The sequence below is a fragment of the Hirundo rustica genome, chromosome 5 (genome assembly GCF_015227805.2).
Source record: "Hirundo rustica isolate bHirRus1 chromosome 5, bHirRus1.pri.v3, whole genome shotgun sequence".
NCBI classification, from domain to species: Eukaryota; Metazoa; Chordata; class Aves; order Passeriformes; family Hirundinidae; genus Hirundo; species Hirundo rustica.
Window position 1 is genome coordinate 28132535 of NC_053454.1, and position 21721 is coordinate 28154255.

Consider the following 21721-nt stretch of genomic DNA (forward strand, 5'->3'; position numbering starts at 1 on the left):
TTCCTTGCTTCCACCCTGGCTTTGAAGTCAAAAAAAGAAAAAAGGAAAAAGAAAAAGAAATAGGAGACAAGGAAAGGAAAAGGGAAAGCAAGCAAGCAAGAAGTGAGACATGGAAGAGAGTGAGAGAGAGACAAGGAGACCTCAGGAAGAAGAAAATTCCTTACAAGAGAGGTAAATGTAAAGGACAAAAAGAAAAGGTTTTCCATGATATCACTCACAGCATGTCTGCGTCTGGAAAAGTATTTGAAAAGGCAGACATTAATTTATTCCATTGCAGTAATGCCACGTTTTCAAACCATGTTCCAGAAGAAAAGAATACTGTGTACAAGGCATAAAAGAATATAATTATTTTTTTTTTGCTGCCAACAAACTTATTTGGCCAAGCTGATACTCTAGGAATTGTCATTTCCTCTTTACTTTTCAGAATCCATTTTTTCCCCCAATATCCTCCTGGTTTACAGTCTGTTTCCTCCCCCTACTCTGCTTCTTGCTTCTTTCATCTCTCACTCCCTTAAAGAAGCTGATGCAAGGTTTTTTCCTTCCCTTTTTATGTGTGTACTTCTACTTTCCTGTGCTCTCCATCTACTGGCAGAAAGATTAAACTGTTGTCAGTGTTCTTCTAACTCAAATTCTCTCTTCATTCCCTCATTCTGTGTGCCTTTATTTGTCTTGGACTTGTGCCTGAAATTCTTTCTTAGATAAAACACAGGAAATTCTCACCAAAAGACATATTTACATATTACATTGTTTTTTTCCCTTTTAATACAGCTTTTCTTTCTTGAGGTTTTGCATATTCTCTCTTCAGCTAAATACACATTATTCCCCTCCCCCTCTCTTCCCCACAAATCACACTTAAAATAACCAAAACTGCAAGCAGGGACATGAATTTATGGAGTCTGATTTCCATATGAGCAAGACTGACAGCATAAACAATTATCAGTGATGTACTTGTCCCCCAGGGGCACTGGTCTTCAGTCCATGGCCGAAGAAACATCAAATACCTATCTTTGCACTAAGTGCCAATATTCTGCCTTGTTCAAGTCACAGGTAGACTTGCTGTCCAGCTGTATATTAGAAGGGAAGAAATTCAATGCTTATAGAAATGACCAAGACTGTGGCTGCACAACCATTCCAGTGATCTTATTGGGAGTGATCTGGTGAAAGACAGCCATGGAATATGCAGAAGGAAAACTGTACTTTGGAGCAGGGTGGGTACAATGTGGTGTAAGTAACTATGGTGACTTTAGGCAAGATGCAGAGCCAGAGTAAAAGTCAAAAAATGCAAAGAAAATAGAAGGAATACAGGAGAAAATGAAAATAAAAATAAGAAAGAGAATAAAGAAAGAAGAACGAAACAAAAAAATGATTAAAAAAAACCAAAAAAGGATAAAGAAAAAAAAAAAGAAATAAGAAGAAACAGGAAAAAATATTTAATTATTCAAGAGCATAGTTAACCTAAAGTAAATAATAATTTTATAATAATTCTGATCTTTCCTGTTTTTATATACACAATTATGCCAAAATGGATTTAAAGTTCATAACATCTCAACATGGGCCAAAATACCATTAAGCACCAAACTTTTGGATATGAATAATAGAGGATTATTTAAAAATAGTTTTACAGTAACACTACTTTATAATAAATGGAACGATTCCTATCCTGTCAAGACAATATTTTTAATATTAGTTTAAATGGTCACTAATAGTTGTTATCACTTTGGTGATTAGCACAGCAGATACTCAATGCAGTAGGTTTCTCAGTAATTTTTTGGCAGCTCAGATACGATTGCCTGCAATCACTGTGTATCCCACCTGCTGGACATGGCCGTACTGCATGGGACGCCTGGGTGGTTTGAACCCTCTCCCTGAATCACACAAAGATGGAGACAGAAAGCAACTGCACCCGTAAACCTAAGCATCATCTTACAAATGAACCCCTGAAATGACACTATTTTTCCCATCTTCAAAGCACTCTCACCCTTCCGTTCACCTGAACTGCTGAGGGATAAGGTAAAGGCTCTCAGTCACAAGATGGTATTCAATCCATGCTACTTAGTTTGCCTGCTGCTCTCTCAGTGATCTAAGTCCCTGGAGATGTAATAAGCACTCACAGAGCCTGAGAGAGGTAAAGTGTATTTCTTCATAGGGCTATTCAAAACTAAAACTAAAGGTGTCCTAGGCAAATTATGAGTTATCAAACAATTCAGCTTCTAACAGCTTGTCCCAGCTGAAAGCCTTGTGCAACACTGGGACTCTGTAAAGCTGCAGCCTTTTGTCACCTATTGGTCTGCTGGCAAAAAGTTCAAGTTTTTTTGTAACTTTGAAGCCCCTTACCCCAGTTCCCACTAAATCTGTGACCTAGCTTTCTCCAGCCAGTCTCCAAGTTCTCTTGCTTTCCATCCTCTCATACTGTCCAGCAAGGGGACCTACTAACCCTTTCAGAAAGTCTACTCTGCGCGATTCTGAAGGTATCTTGAGTTATTACTGAACAGGACAGAAAGAGTCACAAATGTACAAATACTCGTTTTTCTATAGTGTCTATTAAAGGCTTTCACACGGAACAGTTTTTTCTCATTTCAGCACAGATCTTCAACACTGATTTAAGGAATTACATAATTAAATTCCTTATGCAAGTCTGCATGCGGTGTAATTAATCCCCCACCATATCCTCCAATTACTTCCTGTCAAAGAGGTAGAATTCTAAAAATGCTAAGATATACAGATGTAATAACTGATGCAATATATCTCAGTACAATTTTAACAGAAATTTTCATATTCCATATTTTCAACAGTTTCCCAGAAATGTTTGGCATTTATTACTTCTTGTGAAAGGCTCTATCAGGCACAAAACAGAGAAGATGTGTCACTAGGAGAACCTGTGATGAGATAAAACTCAGCGCAAGAGAAGCAGCCTCCAAGTAAGAGAAATAGCCCAGTAAGGGCTTCCATGTACAGCTGCCAGTGGTTCAGAGCATGTCTGTGCCTGTGTTGGATCCATCTAGACTATTTTCCTCTCCCCAGACCTGCCATAGACTAGAGGATCTGTATAGAAACATGGAAATCCCAATGACAAACTGTGATTCTTGAGTAAAATGCAAATCCTGCATTAGGACTTCGCCGCATGACTGACAGTAAGCCTGTGATGATAATGTGCACCATCTGTTGTTTTGGTGGGTTATAAACCTTCCTCCTGAAAAATGCCTAAGCACATCTTGAGATCAATTTACTTTTAAATTACAAAATATCAGTAATTTTCACAGCTTTAATCTTCAAAAAAATGCTTTCCCTTGTTTTTAAGGAGTAGTGATTACTTGCTGTGTACCTCATCTTTCCAATCACCATCTCCTGCAGTGACAATTTTTGCAAGTGTTGGCTGATACTAAAAATAATGCAATTCCATACAGATGTATTCACCTCTGCATTGAAGCAATCTAAACAACAACAAATTATTAATAAAACTTTTCAGTGCTTAGTGCTTCAGTGCTTTTTTCAGAGAAAAAAATTCTTAATGCCACTGACATTAAGAAGCAATTTACCTACGTTGCAAACAATTTTGCACTCATGGGCTTCCAAATGAAAATTGTTTAAGAATTTTTCCCATCTTTCCACATGCATGCAGCAAGAATGCCATACTCCATTTCAGAACTGAAATTCTTCAATGTAGAAATGCACTGTATAGATTACATACTGACGGAAAATTTGCAAGTTATTAAAAAGCCCCCAAACCCCTAGTGATATAAATGTCACGTAAGCTTTTTTTGGCAGGAGCTGAAAAAGAGTTAAAATTTCATACTGACATACAGTTAAACATATTTAAGAAACTTCAGGAAAAAAAGGGAAACTTGGTAGGGATTCAGCTCAATCCATATGAAAGACAGAAGACAGACTTGAACTAAACTTATCAGGCATTGAAACTGGACAAATAGTAACATTTCATGTAGCATCTGGCACTCAGAACATACTGTCATGGAAAGCAAAGCCCAGCAAGCTCTCGAAGATTTAGGCTTGACCAGCTTCCTATCAGAAAGGAATGTTTAACTAAAAAAAATGCTGATATCCTGACATTCTATCAAACCATGTATAGAGAGACTGAGCTTTCTACTGTTGATTTCACAAGAGGAGATTTACTGATGAAGAATAATCTTTAAATTTTTTTTTAAGTGCAAATGCACCTAAGTTTATACACAGCATAGTTTTGCTTTCTTCCTTTCCAGATTTATATCTAATGTAGTAGGTTAAATCCCTGTTCTCCAACCCTGCTAGTTGCCAAAATCAGATTGTGTATGATAAAACGGTGTATTCAACATAGTGTTAATGCAGGGCCATCTAAAATTTGCTATTCACTGTGTTTCAGAAGTTTTTTAGGCTGTTTGTCTTAAACGAAGGGAACATCAATGTCCACCCACTGTTACCATCACCCCGGTATTTAAGTTAACCCTTTAACCTAATGGTTGGAAATAGAAGACTTTTAGAAGAAGGCTAAAGAATAGACTTCCTTTAGAAGAAGTAATTTCCTCATAATTTTGACCTGGAAGATTCCATTAAATGAGACAATTTAGGCATATCCACAAACCACTGGAAGGAGAAAAGCCTTCCAAGAGACTTATCTGGCAATATGTGTGTCATCATGAGAAGCATTTATTTGGTTGAAAGGGGTGCAAATAACTAAACAGGTTATTTTATCTGTGCATAGTAGATAAAAAAACCTTTTTCCCCACTTGCAAATTGATGTTTGCATATTTATTTACTTTTCCTACATAAACATTGCTTTGGGAAAAAACTTCTGAGTCAATAAGTGACTTAGAAATTTTCACTTACAGTTTTTTCTTCAGTCACAGCATTTTGTTATCTAAGTTACAATATATAATTTCTAAATATAAACTAAAATTAGACTAATTTTGATCATTAAATCTTTTAACTAGGGCATAATGCCTTAATTCTGCAAAAATGTATCTGCCTATGTCCAAGTGCTTGATGCTCCCTGTGTAGTGCCCCTCATCTAAAAGAGCAGGACACCAGGTGGCAGCATACAGTGAAAAAAATGTACTTTACATTTCTACCAGAACAATTAGTGATGTTACTGCTGAAGAAATCACAAATCTTTCTTCAGTTTATAAAAAAGTGATTATCAAACACAACCAGAAGGAGACAGTGTTGAAGACAGTGTAAGCAACTCTACAAAAGACAGAAAACATGAGAAAACCCCCAGTATATAAGCATGCCTGCTATAAACAAGTTGCAAGCAAAGACAGAAATGTAAATGTACAACTTGACATCTTGGCAAGCCTCAGAAGTCTTCCTGCTTATCACTTCAGAAGCTGGGTATCAATTTAGATTACCAGTATTTTGTTGGGATTGGATTTGGAACCGAGAGCAGATAGCCTAATACGTGCATTTCCTGGGTCATGCTGTACCTGTATAAAATTGCAAACCTTTCATTGCATTGTGAATTTACATTGGTCACTCAGGATTTAATACTGAGGGAGAGAAAAACTGGGAGAGAGAGAGAGAGGGAGAGAGAGAAACTGTCCCTGAACAACAACAACTACGGCTCACCTTTAAGATTTACAGTGCTTAAAAGGTGCCACAGAACAGAAAGCTCTGTCATTTAATTAGAGAGAAAGTAAGTACACCTAGGATTAACATAAGAAGAGATACTTAAAACAGAATACAGATTCCTTTGGGGAACAAGACAGAGTCCAAGAAACATTTTGAGAAGTTCACATAATAAATACAACATAATCCTGCTCTACAGGATTGGCAAAAGTTACTTCATGGTATTTTACATTTTGTAGAGTAAAATGACAGGCTGTTAGAATTAAAATGAAATTGTGATTGCGTGAAAAGGTAATTTCATAATTAATTCCCTTACCTTGTTTGCTGAAACACTTTCTTTTAAACGTAGATATGAAAGACTATTAAATTAATCAACTTGATCGGGTCCTGAGAAGAGTTTTCACATCTTGAAATCATAAAAATTATCAAGTTGTAAAGAAACAGCATTTGAATTAATGCTGCAAAGTAAGGGTCTTTCTCCCTGATTCTTACAGATTAATTTTCAGTTTTGCCTGAATGACTAAAATAAGAATTCAAGGAATATTATAATGGCAGCAAGTTTCAGAAAATTTATATGACGACTTTGATAAATAAGAAATATAACATGAAAGTACAATTCAGAGACCAAAATCTATCACCTTTCAAACTGCATGGCCAGCTGCTAAAGATTTGTCAGCACGAATGCACTGACATATTCTTTATGTGTTTGCATACCTCATAGTTCATTGAATTTACTATACAATCTAATGCAGTAGGAAATGTAAACTTTTAAAACCCTTGAAATAATTTTATAACTTTCTGTTATTAATATTCAATTTGAAATAAAGATTTCCTTGTAATAATAATAAATTTTATCTGCATCCATAATTAAAAAATAGTGCAGTTAAGTAGCAAGAAACTTGAACTCTTTCTTAATCTACAAATCTCAGAATTATTTTTCACAAAATGATTTGGCTTTCTTTAAAAGGCTCAAATTTTAAAATGTATAATTGTGACTCAAAAGTGCATTTGGTTAAATTATTTTAGTGCATATAAATTAAACTTTGCAAATATGTCATTTAAATAATACAACTTTTTGTTCCAATCCAGTAACAAGATTTGCGAGAGTGGATTCCTGAGCTCATCCAAGGCTTCTGTGATACCAGCAGCTGCGCCTGAAGCCCATTCCAGTGCTCAGCCAGACTAGGTAATTTTATATTTGCAGGCATAACTGATGTCTTAAATCACTTTGAGAATTGAATGCATCTTAAATGAGTCACTATAGCTAATGTGAAAAACAATCGACTCCTAGGTACCAGCTATTCTGGTGATAATAGATGCCTGATTGCCTTGGTACAGCGTGATTAAGGTTAACTTGGACACTGTTGAAGCAGGAGGGACAAGACTGCCAAGACAAGCAGTGGAAAATAATCATGGCTGGGTTTTTTTCACCTGAACAGAAGATAAACAGGTTTTTCAGAGCAGATGTTCAAGGACAAATTTTGGCCACAGCTTTTAGGCCTTAGCTGCTGTTGTCCTTTAGCCAATATTCTGTACAGAGGAAGTAAGGGAAAAAAAAAAGGACAATGATAATTGATTCAAGTTTTCCTTAACTGGCTAGCTTTTAACTGGGAATTAGAGAAGGATATGGTAACTTGCTTTTAGATATCAAAACACATTTTAAGTACTCTAGTCCAATATTGTTTCTATAATAATAAAACCACATTTAAAATAAATAATTCCTGGTCTTTATTGTTAAGAATATTTTAACTGTCCAGATGTATAGAATTGATTTGCAGAAGGCAATGGCATAGAGAATATTTACATTCCTTTCTCTCCAAATCCAGACAAGACACTCCCTTTCTCCAGTGTTTCTCATGGCCACTGGGGCAAAACACTGTTGATTTCTTATTTTTTTAACCTGATTTCAACTCTCCTGTGATTAATGCTAGCCAAGTGTGTATCCTCAAGTGTTAATATACAAAAATCTTTGTCTATTTTGGAGACCAATTAATAAACCCCCAGAACATAAAGATGTGCTAATTATAGAAGCATGAATATTTTTTTTTACTCTGTAAACATAAGTAACATAAGGATGCCAAAACCATTTCTTACTTTCCCATCATAAATTACGTAGGAAGTGTTCAGTCACATGAATCCTTACTTTTGCAAGGGCTGCCCATATAGGCACCTTTCTAAACATGTACATTTTGTGGCTCAAACATAATCAGTCATAGGATGCTATTTCACCCTGACCATGAGATATAACAGTGGCATCCTTAATTTAGGATGAAGGTTATTCAGTTGTATTCTTCCTGTAGGATCAAAATGCCAAGTACATCTGCGTATCAAAGGCCTTCATGCTCCACCCTGCAGAATCACGGAGAAACTTTTCCATAATGCTCTGTGGAGAATCCTGTTCTTCCTTGTCATGCCTATATTCAGTAAGGAGTTCTGTGTGTGTGTGTGTGTGAGCAGGCAGGTGTGTGCTTACACACAGGGATATGTACTGTACACAGGCATGCACACTGACAAGAACGGGTTTGACTATGCAGAAGTGAACCTTCATGAAATGTTAAATAACTTGTGCATGAAAATATACACACATAACCTTAATTTTATTTAAAATAATATCCACTATTAATTTGCAGAGAAAATTCCAACTGACACTGAATTTTAAATACAATTCTTGTTTAACATTTTATTAAATCTTCTCCTGAAAATTTAAAATGTCCTGCTTTTCATAAACCAAGGAGTGAATCATTTCCACTAGGACTATCAAACCAAATTATGCTTATGGGTATTCCCAACATACGCTGTTTGAAATGACTTGGTTTAAATCCATATAAAGCTGAACAAACATGAAGGGACATGGTTTGTGTACACATATTTTCTATCTATGAGCTATATATTGTGTAATTAATATCTTTTACAAGTTCTTTATCAGGAACTAGATCCAAACTCATGTCTCCCTGACCTGCCTTGATATTCCCACTACCCAGGTCTGCATATGATGTGATGTTTAACTTTACAGTCTCGCTTTGATGCAGTCAGCTGTTTTCTGTAGTTTGTTTAAAAATACCACAAATCATTCCATAATATAACTAATCACCCTTGCACTCCTGTTTACATACTATTAATAAACACAACAAAAGGAGTTGTCCTTGGAGATTAAGCATCTGGAATCCTTGGAGATCTGCACTTATAAACTCCAAAAAGGGAGTAAAATCTTTGAAACAGTCCATTACCATTAAAAAGTAGCTCATCGAGTTTCAAGTGCAGAATAATTTTATTCTTATAGTCTGACAAAAAAATCCCCAAAGGAAATCCAAATCAAAACTATAAAAATGAAAACAAAACTAAAAAATTCCCCAAACACCAAATACTACAGTCTCCTTTATAGATAGAACACCACATTGTGGATTTTCAGAGGACATCACTACATGGATTAATACAGGCTGCAGGCTGCAAAGCTTTAGAAGAGAGTTCTGTTTGGAGAAATTTTAACTTCACTTATAAAAAAAATTACAAATTTACATAGTAAAATAACATTTGCATGTATGTTCAGCATGATATATTCATCACAACAAAAGTTAAAAAAAAAAAAAAAAATTCTTGAAGCAGAATTAACACGTAATATCTAACTCCCAGGAAGTGACCCATACTTCTGCAAAGCCAGGTGTTAAGAGTTCCCCAAATACAAGCAGAGAAACCGAAATTTCAAAGGAATGTTCAATACATTCAAAAGTGAAAAAGTGTCTGTGTGCTTCTCAGCATCTGGTAAAATAGGGTATCACCTTCCAGCTTAACATATGTACTTATTTGAGAATTTGTGTTGCTATGTATGCAGTGACAGAGTGCAGAGCTCTCCATTTGCTATAGTTATGCACTGATGATAAATTACAAGTGAATTTATTTTTGTACAAGTGAACAATCCCAAATGTAAATGTTTATTAGAAGTTCTGTTAACCACAATCAAAGGCATTAGTTAACTTGCTATTATTGCATACAGTAAATGACAGGTGGCCTCTATTTTACTTTTTATAGACTTGCTCTAAACATACATTTAAGGTAACTACAATTTTTATTTTGATATTTTATCCCAGATTTTATGCTGGTCTGGTAACCAGAAGCATTTTAATAAGTGAACAGATGGAGTAGGAGTTATGCTAAGACTTTTCAGCATAGGCAAAACTTAGAAATCTAGAGTTCTGTGCTTCCTGAGGCAGTGGAAAGAGCAAGTGCAAGACAGAACAGCATGACAGGAGCTTCTAGGGCATCTGAGCATTTCTGCACACGTTGATGGCTGAAGCATTATAAAGAAGAGTTCTTCAAAAGATGGAAAACAGCAAAAGAAAGAACCATGCTTCCCACAGTTCTGTGTATCTATGAATATAGAAGGAGGTTCCTTGCCATAGCTGAGCTCTCAGGCCAGCCCTTCCACACCACCTAGCATGCACTGGGACTGGCAGATAAGTGTCTGCTTGCTCAGACATTCCCCTCTGACCCTAAGCATCTAGAATCACTTGCCAAATTTGGCCCTTGAATGACATTCTCAAATCAGTAGGGTAATAGGTATCCTCAAGAGTGCGTTTGAACATCATAAATAAGCCACAATTTTTCTCTGGCAGCATCCTTCATGAGATTTAGGAAATGCTCTGAGTGATACCACTTCAGAGTGGCACCACATTACCTTCCTAAAGAGCATAGCCCCTTTAAATTATTTTCTCATATAAAAACTCAGCACATTGTAATCATCAGCTGTTAATAGTGTGTTTTTAAATGTGAAGCTTCTAGTACTGTTTGCCACTGAAATGGCCAAGACCACTTTCATTTTTTTCCTCAGTGTCTTACACCTTCTGTTGTACATTCCAAGTAATAAATAGTATAATGGTTTTTTTTTTTAAATTTCACTTCCAATCTGGAATCCTGAGAGAAGTTTAAAAAAATATAACCTTTGCACTCACCCCAGCCTTTGGTTTAGCCCCAGAGCTGGCTACTGAAGAGGGAGATGCTAGGTCAGGAGCATGGATATTAGAAGACAAGTTTGTTTGCGTGTGATTTACGGAAGCAACATCCACTCCACTTTCAGAACCAGATTCAACATCCTGTAGAAAAATATTGCAAGTCCCTTTAGTAAATATGAATGTGAAATAAAATCATATTTCTGCTAAATAATGGAAATATTTAGGCAAGCTCACTTAAATACATATGCTTGCTGTCATTTTCAATGTGGTGATCTGCATTAGCTGCTGTTCTGAGATTATAACTCACTACTAATATCAAAGCTATAATTCCCCTGAAGGGTAGAATGCAAGGTAAGAAAAATTATTTAAGGGCTGCAGAAGTTTGACATTTTTCTCCAATATTCAGTATTTCCTGTGTGCTCCCACCTTTTGTCTTTGCAGCACTGCAAACTAGTGAACATCTGTAAGCCATTATGCAGATGAAATAACTTCACCATCCAGCAGTTTATACAATTCAGAGGTACAGCTCCTTAGTATTTTTGAATCACCAGACACTTATCAGCCAAATACCATTTCTGGTTAAAATGTCCTTACTTTTAATGACACTGATTACATTCCTCTTTCTGAGAATAAAAAGAAGATATACAGTATGTTTTATTGTTGAGGAAGTAAAAATTCAGTGCATGCTTGATTTACTGCATAGGGTGAGGGCAAGGGATTACACTGTTTGCAGATAAATTGTGACACATGTTTGGCAAAGACCTGGCTATGTGTAGAACCAGCCATCTACTGTCAGGATTACTAGCTGAGGTGCAGCCTGCATGAACACAGATACACACTATGCAAAAAAATCTTCTCCACTCTTAATCCCAGAAAACATGCAGACAAAGCCTCATTTTCCTAATGCCAGGTTCCTAGAGTAGGTGAAATAGGGGGCAGAGTCATCTCAGGGGTTCTGTTCCTGAACTGAAAAGATACAGCACCTTTGGTTAATTAATTCCAGTTAAGTCTCTGGTCTGCCAAGCCAAAGCTGCCATTTGGGCAGGTGCCTCTGTGCCATGTACACGAGTGTGTGGTGTTCTGAAAAGGGTAGAAATTAGGCACAAAGCTGGACTCTAGGTAGGACCATGTATTTGAGTCAGATATTTCCTGCCAGTGAGTTGTCTGCAATGTGAAGCACCGGGAAATGCAGCAGAGCCATGGAGCAGCCTCTGTAGCAGTCAGTTTGGCTACAGCGGCTCTCAGGAGTTTCTGGTTAGCAGAGCTATGCTGTCTCAGAGCAGAACCATGATTCCTGCTGCATTTCCCAGGTTTTTGCATCATATTCAAATGATTTCTTACCATAGAATAAATATAAGGCTGAACTCAACACCTATATATCTTAAAAACCAGATCTTTCGATTTTCTGGTCCACAACAATCAAAGGTTCAAAAATTCCTAGGAAATTATTGTCCATAGATAGCATATATTCCATGTTTGATGCAAGCCGTCTTTCTGCAGGGCTGCTTTGCACCATGGGAACAGGTACCATGTCTGATTATCAGGCAGAGTTGCTTATACACATTGCCTCCACCCCCTTTATTACTGTAAGAAATTAGCTAAAGGGCTGGCATGGATTGGTGTGATATAGAGAACAGATGTTAACACTGTATTTCAGGTTTCCTGTGTCATCAGTGTTTAAGGAGATACTGTGAGAACATTGATATTCAGTGGGAAAATGTTTAATGATGAAAAGTAAAATTATGTGATTTCCTCTAAAAATGACACATTGTATAACTGTCAGCTGATCAAACCCTGTGAAACTCAGCTTTTCTCATCTACAGATCACTCAGCAATAATGAAGCATGGCTTTCAAAGGAAAAACTCCTTGTTATTTAAAGAAAATATCACTAAACCAAACAAATGATACAAATGCTAGTCTAGAGATCTTGGGGCAGTGTTTCTCAGGTTTCTTGAACTGAAAAACATCTGCAGCACATGTGGGTGAAATTAACAGGAAGCCTACACAAGAATACCTTGGATCAGCCACTTCATATTCTTCAGGGTTACATGTGTAAACACTTTACAGGAAAAAAAAAAAGCATCAGTCATTTTTGTGAGCTGTCCCATCTCCTTTTGGATTACTCTCAGCAAAGAATGATCCTTTTAAGTGAATAAAACCCCCACTACATTAAATAATTCAAGTTCTGCCCGGAATCTTACTTTGAATGACTGAGGACTTTTTGACTTCCCCTAGAAGAAAAACAAAACCTGTAGCTCAGACGTACGTTCAGTTCTATGTGATATCAAATGACACATGTTCTGAGACTGGTGTGACCCTGAGCCTGTGTTGACTCTGCATTTACAGTGGGTGATAATTAGAGAGCCAGACATTTTCTGAATCTTGTTGATCTCCCTTTGTTTTATCTGGGAGTTCTGAAGCTCTCATTTATGAAAGTATGCCAAAAAAGAAATGATGGATGCCAATATTATTGCCTTCAAAACATGTATATACAAAAAAAACCCCACAAAGAACAAGTCCAATTCTTTACAAAAAGACCTTTAGTTCTACACCAAGGAGCTGAAAAATGTGAGGACTGAAAGAAAAAGGTGAAGCAAAAAAAAGATTGTATTTAGAATAATAATAAAAAATTTACCAAACTGGCTTACAGGTATATGCCTCCGTTTGTATGTCGGGGTGCTGGATGGGGAAGAGCCTGCACTGAGAGCATTTTCAATATCCTGGTCAAGCTGGTCCAGTTTCATAATTAACAGCACCATTGAATCCAGTCGTGAACGATCCCGATCTTCTGTTATTTCCTATGGAACAGAAAGTACAACTGATATTATTTGGAATGAATAACCTTAAATTATGAAAGCTCTGTTTCTTAATTTGCGTGGAAAGCCACTAAATAATAAGCAGAATTTTATTTTTTTTAAAATACTGCTTTGTGTAACCAGGTTACTAAGTACTGATGTACTGCTGGGAAAATATATTAATATTTAATATACATCCATTATAGCAATTAAATGTCTTCAAAGCACAATTGTTTGGAATAAATGCATCATTACCTGGATATATATATTTTTAAAACAGCTACAGATTTTAAACACTCCTCAAAATATTCACTCCAAAATAATTAACTTGATTGTACAAGTACAAATGATGGAGGTTAATCTACGATGAAAACAGGACACAAGTTGAAAGAGGCCATTTTCCATCTGAGGATAACCCCAACTTCTTTTCTTAGTGGACCTCATTATTGTAACTATGTTTTGTTGATTTGTAGCAGAGATTTCTGTCTTTGTTGGAAATTCTTGATACACATGAGATGCATCAGGGTAATAGTGAACACAGCATCATAGATTCTCTGGCTGGAAAGAGCAGGATAAGGGGGTATTCACATCACAGCCTCAGATACCTAGTCTATGCAGCTAATTTCCCTATACTCTCTAGAAAAAGGAGGCAGAGCAGATCCTCAAAAATGCAACTCGAAGCAAGATCTTCAATTAGATGGACTAAATAATGCTCTCAAGGTGTTCTTTCCTTTCCCTTTCATATAGAGACTTAACATAAAATTTAGATAACTAGCCTGCTTCAAAATTCAGGACTGTGAAAACCCCTACTAGTTTTGGTATGGATTTTCATAATTTGAATTTAGAAAATACAAAGTTCCATTAACTCACTTGAAATAATATTTTTATAAATCTTTCCCAAGAAATGGATGCAAAGATGTTAAAATTGCATCATTGTGCCCAAGAAGTAGGTAATATAAGTGTCCAAATTAGCCTTTTATTTTCTAGTCACTAAACTGTTTTTCAGGTTATAGAGTCTTCTCTTCTTAGGATTCCATCAGCAGGATTTTCGTAGACTACTTCAAAAGTATTGCCAAACATGAATTAGATGATTCCTGCTAGAATTAAAGGATATAGATAGATAAAATAGTGATATGAATCACAGTCTACATGATCTTTAGATGAAGACAGATGTGATTGTTACTTCACTAAATCTTAGAAAAATAGAAATACAAATCTATCAGTCCATAGCAGAGTTGCGAACAATGTACAATGCAAAGGTCAAACCCAGGGAAATTGTGGTATTTCATTTTGTATTGGAACTTGATATTTTGCATTGGGTTTCTAAAAAGCCTCTGAATTTGCAGGATCCTCTGATGAATTTGAATTGAGTTTAGAGTGATTGTGAGAGAATATCACCTCAAAATACCTTAGAAATCACAAAAACGGGTTGTTTCACTTCCTTTCAAATTGAAAACACAGTGCCCCAAATGATTCATTGCCACTGCATGGATCTTCATTTTAACTGATGTTAAACAGACAACTGAGGTTTACAAATGTCAGAACAGTTATTTCATCTAATCTGCAAGGGTACAGAAAGACCAGCAGAGCAGCTGAGTGTTAGCTGTCGCTACAGGACACAAAAAGAACGATACTCACACAGTCTGTAGTTAGGGCAAAATGAGGGACGTTTATTTCTCGGCCTTGATTATATAGATTCTGGACAATGACCAGGGATTGGAGAATGAGGCTGCCACCTCTCCAACCCCACTGGTCAAACTAGCAGTCCATCAATTGTCCCTCCCCCGAAGGAGGAATGCGAAAACAATCACTTTGTTTATGTTACAATGCATGAGAAACTGCACTACAAAAATGCAAACAATTAGAAGGCTGAAAATCTCAGGGCAACAGCTAACAGAGTAGAAATCACCTACTTTGTGGTAGGGACCATGTTTGCCATAGTGAGCAAGACTGTCACCAGTTTACACAGTCAGAGGATGCCAGTGTTGTTACTAAACTAGCTTCCTACACAGTCCCCTCATTTTGTTCTTATTTCGATTGGTTTTGCTTGGAAATATACCATGCAAAGGCTAATCAACCTCAAACTGACACCTGACTTAAAAACCAGAAATTCATTGCCACAACAAAGAAAGCAGTGTTGGCTGTGTGGGGTTTTTTTTATTCTTCTTGGCTTTTTTGCATTTGTTTGTTTGTTTGTTCCCCCCCCGCCCTCCCTCAGGCTAGAAAGATATGAGGCATTTCACTCAAAGAAAAAAAAAAAAAACCAAAAAAAACAACTGAGTTTTCCCCTGGCAAATTTTTTGATTCATCCTGCCATAACAGTATAAACTTGCTCTGCATGCAGCAGATTGAGAATGCTGGAGAAGAATGCTGAAATGGAGAGGTGGCAAAATATTGCTCAAAGTGATACTCAGGCTTGACACATCGTGCTGGCTTTGAAGGGAATCACTGCTTTCAGAAAACAATAATATTATCATTCTGGAATTTAGCTATTCTGTTTAGAAGTCCCAACTTTGTGTTCTGGCTCTGTTCACATCAACATGAGAAATTTAAAATTTTAACTATAGCTTCTGCTTTTACAACTTACTAAACACCTGTTTTGATGGGGCACTATCAATTTGTATACATGCAAGTCTAAGCACTATACAAAAACCCCACATAAAATAAAAAAAGGCTAGTTTTGAGTAGGAAATTCTTCACAACACATAAAACAATAATTATAAGATTAATTTATGTTGAGACAGTTTTAGCCTTGATAGTCCCCAATAAATTTCCAAGAGCTTTATAATTTTTCATTTTATTTTTTTTAATCTCTTTTCTGTTTATATTCTGAGATTTTATTACTGAAGTATCATATGATCTATAGCCAGCAAGGTATTAGCAATTAATTCGTTTCCTTTTGAAAACACAGCATTTACTTTGCTTCCAGTCTTTCATGTTATTTCCTACCAATAGCTATTTACCTTCCAAATTAGAATGCAAAAATATAAATTACGTTTGTAGAATTATACAGAAATCCTATCTGTATGATTATGAAGTCAAAATGGGCATCAGAAGGTGTCTGGTCAAAGACAGCCCTTACAACGTTTATTTCTGCCTTAAGGCATTTGCATAAGGCAATTCAGGCATACATCACAAATATAAACAGTAGGTCAAACTCGAGATGTTGTTTGCCTGGAGATTTTTGTTTTTAACCTATCTCCACACAAGGAGGAAATAGTTTAGGTCATGAACTGGAAAAAACAATATTTCCTTTAAATTGTATCCTCACTGGTGTGATAAAGAAGCTAGTTAAATTTGAATATATCCATATGTTTAGAAGAGAAAACACTGTAACTCTTCCTAGAATAAAGGATGTTTGAATTGCACCTAAATTATAAAACCTCAAATGTGTTTACAAGGAAAACAGTCTATAAGTCCTGTTGCTATCATCAGCAAACAATGTTACTAGAATGAAAACATTTTTGAGAACATGCCTGCAAATGAGATTTAGCTAGGTTTTTTAGTCCCTTCTGTGAATATTATTGACAAGAATAACATTACATTTTTCCAATATGTACCCCCATGTCTTCAAGTGTTTGTGTCTTTTTACTACCAAGTTGTCTTGTACGAATTGTAAGAAGACCGGGCAATTTCTTAATATAATGTTCTCTGCACATAATTTTATAATTTTTATTTTGAACACTTGATGAATAAAAAACCCTGTATGAAGGCAGCATTAATGAGAGTACCTCTAGAAAGAACCTACCCCCTCCTTTTTATTTATATTTTCAAGATTTTCATACCCATATTAGCAATACATTACACTTTAACCAACTCAAACAGACGAAACCAATTAAAGGGTATGACCCTAAATTTGAATTTAATACATCCATTCTGTTTCACTCAGGCATGGCAAAATGGAACTGGATGCGTTTCACATTCTTGCTCTCTTAAACACAGTATTTCTCCAAGTGTATTTTGCCTTTCACTAGCCACTGTTTTACATCACACGCACACTTCCTACTGCAGTCCCTTTTCCCACATACATCTTTTGGCTGAGTAGAGCTGAAGCAAAGGGTACCTTTTGAAAAGGGTGTAGACTGTTAAGTGTAAATCCTACTTTAATTTTCTTAGCAAAAATTTTATACAGAAAGAAAATTTGTACTCAAAACTAAATTTGTGCTCTCTCTTAATACCCTCAGGGGGGTTGTCACTCCCACCCTTCCCTGCAGGTTCTCCCTTTGAAAGCATCTGCTGATCCCAGACTGAGCAGACCCTCTCAGTGCCTGTGCGATAAGAGGGGAGAAAATATCCCGCCCTAAACATCCCCCTACTAGAGCCATCAGGGCACCACCTCTTTCCTGACTCTCCTGAGTCAAGATGTTCATTATTGCTTTGAAAAGGAAAACTTGGATTTTAAAGGCAAGATTTTTACACCAAGAAAGGGATCATTTATGGAAAGAGCTGGCTGAGTTTTGCCTGGTATTTTTGATCTGCAGCCAGCTGGACTGAGTTAAAATCTTATATTAATGCTATATATTTCAGATGGCATTAAATTACTCATTCTTTTCTCTCCTTGCTAAAAATATCCCTTTTGAAAAAAGAGAATTTTATAATATATCACGGATTTAATACTATAAAGGTTTTCATAGGAAGAAACAAATGAAGAATGCAAAATATGCTGGTTTTAAATTAGTCATGATTTTTTACTAGCAGATATGCAAATAAGTTTCAATTTTCATCCTTCTACATTGGACTGTTGAGTTCACAAGCTTTGGAAAATACCTAAGAATACCTAAGAATTTTAGGGTCTCTGAATTTTTCGCTACACTGTACCGTATACCTGCCCATGACAGGGGTTTTTGAATAAGAGCATCTTAAAGGTCCCTTCGGACACAAACCAATCTATGATTCTACAATTGGAGTCCTATTCATTATGGGAGGGATTGCAGGCAGGGAACATTAAAACACAAAGTAAAACATTCTATTCCTTTTTGACATAAGACACAAGACCTAGACACCAGAAAAATCACAGTAAGATTGCTATTATAAATAATATTTGAGCTAATATATAGAACAGACTGAAAATGGAATAAAAGACGTAGCCTACACTGGTGTACACACCACAGGTGAGGAGATGTGCTCATATATTTGTGCAGCCATTCATCTATACATTCACACATGATGTTGAGAGAATAGCTTTTCTTTACATTTTCCTTGCGAGAGCTTTAGATCACTGATCAGTTTTTCCAAATATAAAATGTTCAATAGCATAAGTATTCATGTGCTTTTTAACTTCTGTTAAACACACAAATAAGTTATGTTTGTAAAAGGGAAGTCTTCAGAAGGCCTTAATTTCTATGTAATGTCCTAATTGTGATTTTCACTACTGTATCCTCAGAGAAATGTAAAAAACCACAGCTGTATTAGAAACCAAATCTCTGAATAACATGTCTTAAAAAGACCAATGCCTTTTCTACTTCTAGGCAAAAATTATGCCTCCTCCTGTAGAGCAAAGTCCTTACAGGGATAATGCTGTGCTCTTGAGAAAAGAATAAAATGTGCTGAAAAATGATGGAGAAGAAAAAGTCCAAATATACCCAACTGGTAAGTAACAGGAACAAGGAAATTTCAGCACTAGAAGTGAGGTGCAGCATCTCAATTTGCCTCTTTTCCTAAGGTCTTTCAAACTCATATGTTCTTCACAGATAGTCCCATGAACTTAACCCAGTTTCCATTGCAAAAACTTGACATCTTTCACATTCAAAGCTAATTTAATCCAAACAAAAGCTTTCCTTTGTAGTAATTTCTTTTCTACAACTGTTTTTTCTGCCTAAACATGTACTCAACCCATAGGCCATTTAGTATTTTTAGGGTCTTTTCTAGCGTTCTAGTTTTGCATTTTTCATGTCAGCTGAGTAAACTGTCTAGCAGAGATGTTGCTTTAATAATGAAATTTAGCAATTCGCTATTGATGAAATGGAAAATCTCTCAAAGACCTTGGTACAAAACAATCCGAGGAATCGTTGCACAGCTGTGTTAGCTCAGCAGGGATAGAAGGTAGATTCACTCCTGAAGTGGTTGTTCTCAAAACAGCAGAGCTCTGTATTAAACAGAGTCAATCAGGATCACTTTCTAGCTAATGTTCTATTACCATGGGTAGCTATTAATGGAAAACATAGGCTTCTCAGACTGCCATTACTACACTAGAGTCATACCAATTTTCCTGTAATACTAATGCAAATAAGTGGTAGCACTAGTTCCAGTAACTAAGAGAAGCAAAATCAAATGTAAAATTAACCAACTCAAAATGGTACATCTTGTCCAATGTAGAAGATAATTATCTTATACTTTCACTAAAATATTATAAAGTATAAATGATGTAGGAAATCCGGCTCTCTGTCTTTGGAGTTATACTTGATTGAAGTAGCCAGTCTGATGACATCCAGCTCCCAGTAGTCATTCCCAACTTAGCATCATATCAGGATTATGACTACAGAAATTTGCCAAAATCAGATTCCATAGAGACACACAGCATAATATGAATGTAATTTCTGTTCACTGGGTGGGAAAAAATATCATTAAACATAATGTAATTAATCATGCTCTTTCCAGCATAAAGAAATTCAGTTACTTCTGAGCTTTACTCTTTTTTATATTTTCTAAATTAGCATTGCAATTATTTGAAAATCACATTTTATGACTATACTTTAATGATTATGAGCTACAAAGTAAGCAAAAAAGCATATTTTTGCCTTTATTGGACCCTGTATCTGTTTGCTATGAGTGGAAAGACTACTGCTTTGTGGAGAACGTTATGACAGTAATCTGAACACTAATTATCAGACTGGACAAATAGTGTAATTAAATAGAAATGCAATGTGAATGTGAGTGATAGTTAACTGATGTTACATTTTTTTATATTATTGAAAAAGTACCTCAGATATAGAAATTTTGTGCAAAAATCAACAAGAAAATACTTCAGTTATCTTGTTTCTTTTCTATTATACTATAAATCAAAGACTGAAATGAGTAAAAATAGAGACCATTCTATTAATCAGCAATTAAATCATCATCAGTGACCTGAAACTTAGCTTTGATATGTGTTTGTTGGCATGTGGATTACAAATACACCAGTAAGTGAATTGCTTTGGGTACTTGCACTTTATATGTCTTCATCATTTAGTGCATTTCAAACATGGATGTGAGGAGTTGTAGGATGTTGTAGGATGTTGTAGGAGTTGTAGGAGATGTAGGATGTCTTGTCCTAAATGGTTTTCATGCTGTCCTAGTAAGTGAAGAGTTCTGAGAATAGAGGTTGTACTGTCAACCCTTTTTAGATATCTTTTAATTCATATGATTCTGACATCAATAAATGAAAAAACCAGCCTATTAAAAATATACAACACAATGCCCCTGCAAATCATACCTTAACAATTTGCATATTATTCATGTGCGGGAATGTAGCAGGGTGAGGTGGCAGTGAAGATTCACCACTGAGTGTTTCAAGTCCAGGTAAGACATTATAGAAAATTTCCTTTATTCACTTTTCTTTGAGCTATAAAAATCATTAAGAAAATTCTGGTACAAGAGGAATGGGTTAACCAGAGGGATGGGTTGGCTCATTATCAGGAGTTGACTGAGAATTTTTATATCTTGCATGACAAAATGGAGGAAGATTTTGTCATATCCTGCAAGTTATTGAAATCAGCCCAGTGCTTATGGCTTCTGAGAAACTGGTAAGTTATTTAGTTATCTAGGTAGCAACAGAAAACTCTGCATTTATCCTTCTGGTTTTAGTAATCTTGCTCAGGTTAGCAGTTTACATGAGAGATACACTAGGCTTCTGTGCCAGACACAAACATTTTCCAGTAAGTCTCATATCTGGAGGAGGCCAGTAGAAGACAAAAGGAATCAAGGAAAGCTGAGATATGGTGCATTCAACAAGGACTCTTTTCTTCCCTGTACTCTGAGGCATGACTAGATTACGGACACCCCTGTAAGGAGGCAAGAAATAAAAAAAATGGAACTTCAGAGTAGGTGGTAAAAAGAATGAGGAGAGGATAATTCTCATATGGAATGCTAGAGGTTATAGTCAGGTATATACCAACCATACTGAATCTCATGGAGCTGAAACAACCTTGTGTCTGAAAGGACAGATAGGATCAAGGTACAAAAAGTATCAAACCAGGTGCATTAGACCTACTTTAAACATGTCACCAGTTAGATTAGAGAGCTATAAATTATTGCTATGAAGACACTGAAAATCAATCCACTCTTCTGTTGCCAAACTCTAATGGATGTTTGGTACTGGATAGTAAATCCTCTATAAAACCGTACAGTAGACAATTAGCAAAACATACTTTCATCTTACATGATATTAATGACGGTTTAGTATTTCAAAAATCTGAGGTGATCAGAAAATGTTTACTTAGCAACTT

At 36.0% G+C, this 21721-nt stretch overlaps 1 protein-coding gene across 1 annotated transcript in view; it reads right to left on the minus strand.

The window, feature by feature from the left end:
* The window catches only part of DLC1 (DLC1 Rho GTPase activating protein), a 216431-nt gene that overhangs the window by 152349 nt on the left and 42361 nt on the right, over positions 1-21721 (minus strand). The window contains exons 3-4 of the mRNA XM_040063971.2: positions 13152-13301; positions 10503-10643 (exon numbers count right to left, since the gene is read on the minus strand). Of these exons, the coding sequence (XP_039919905.1) occupies positions 10503-10643; positions 13152-13301 (291 nt within the window). The remainder of the gene's footprint in view (positions 1-10502; positions 10644-13151; positions 13302-21721) is intronic.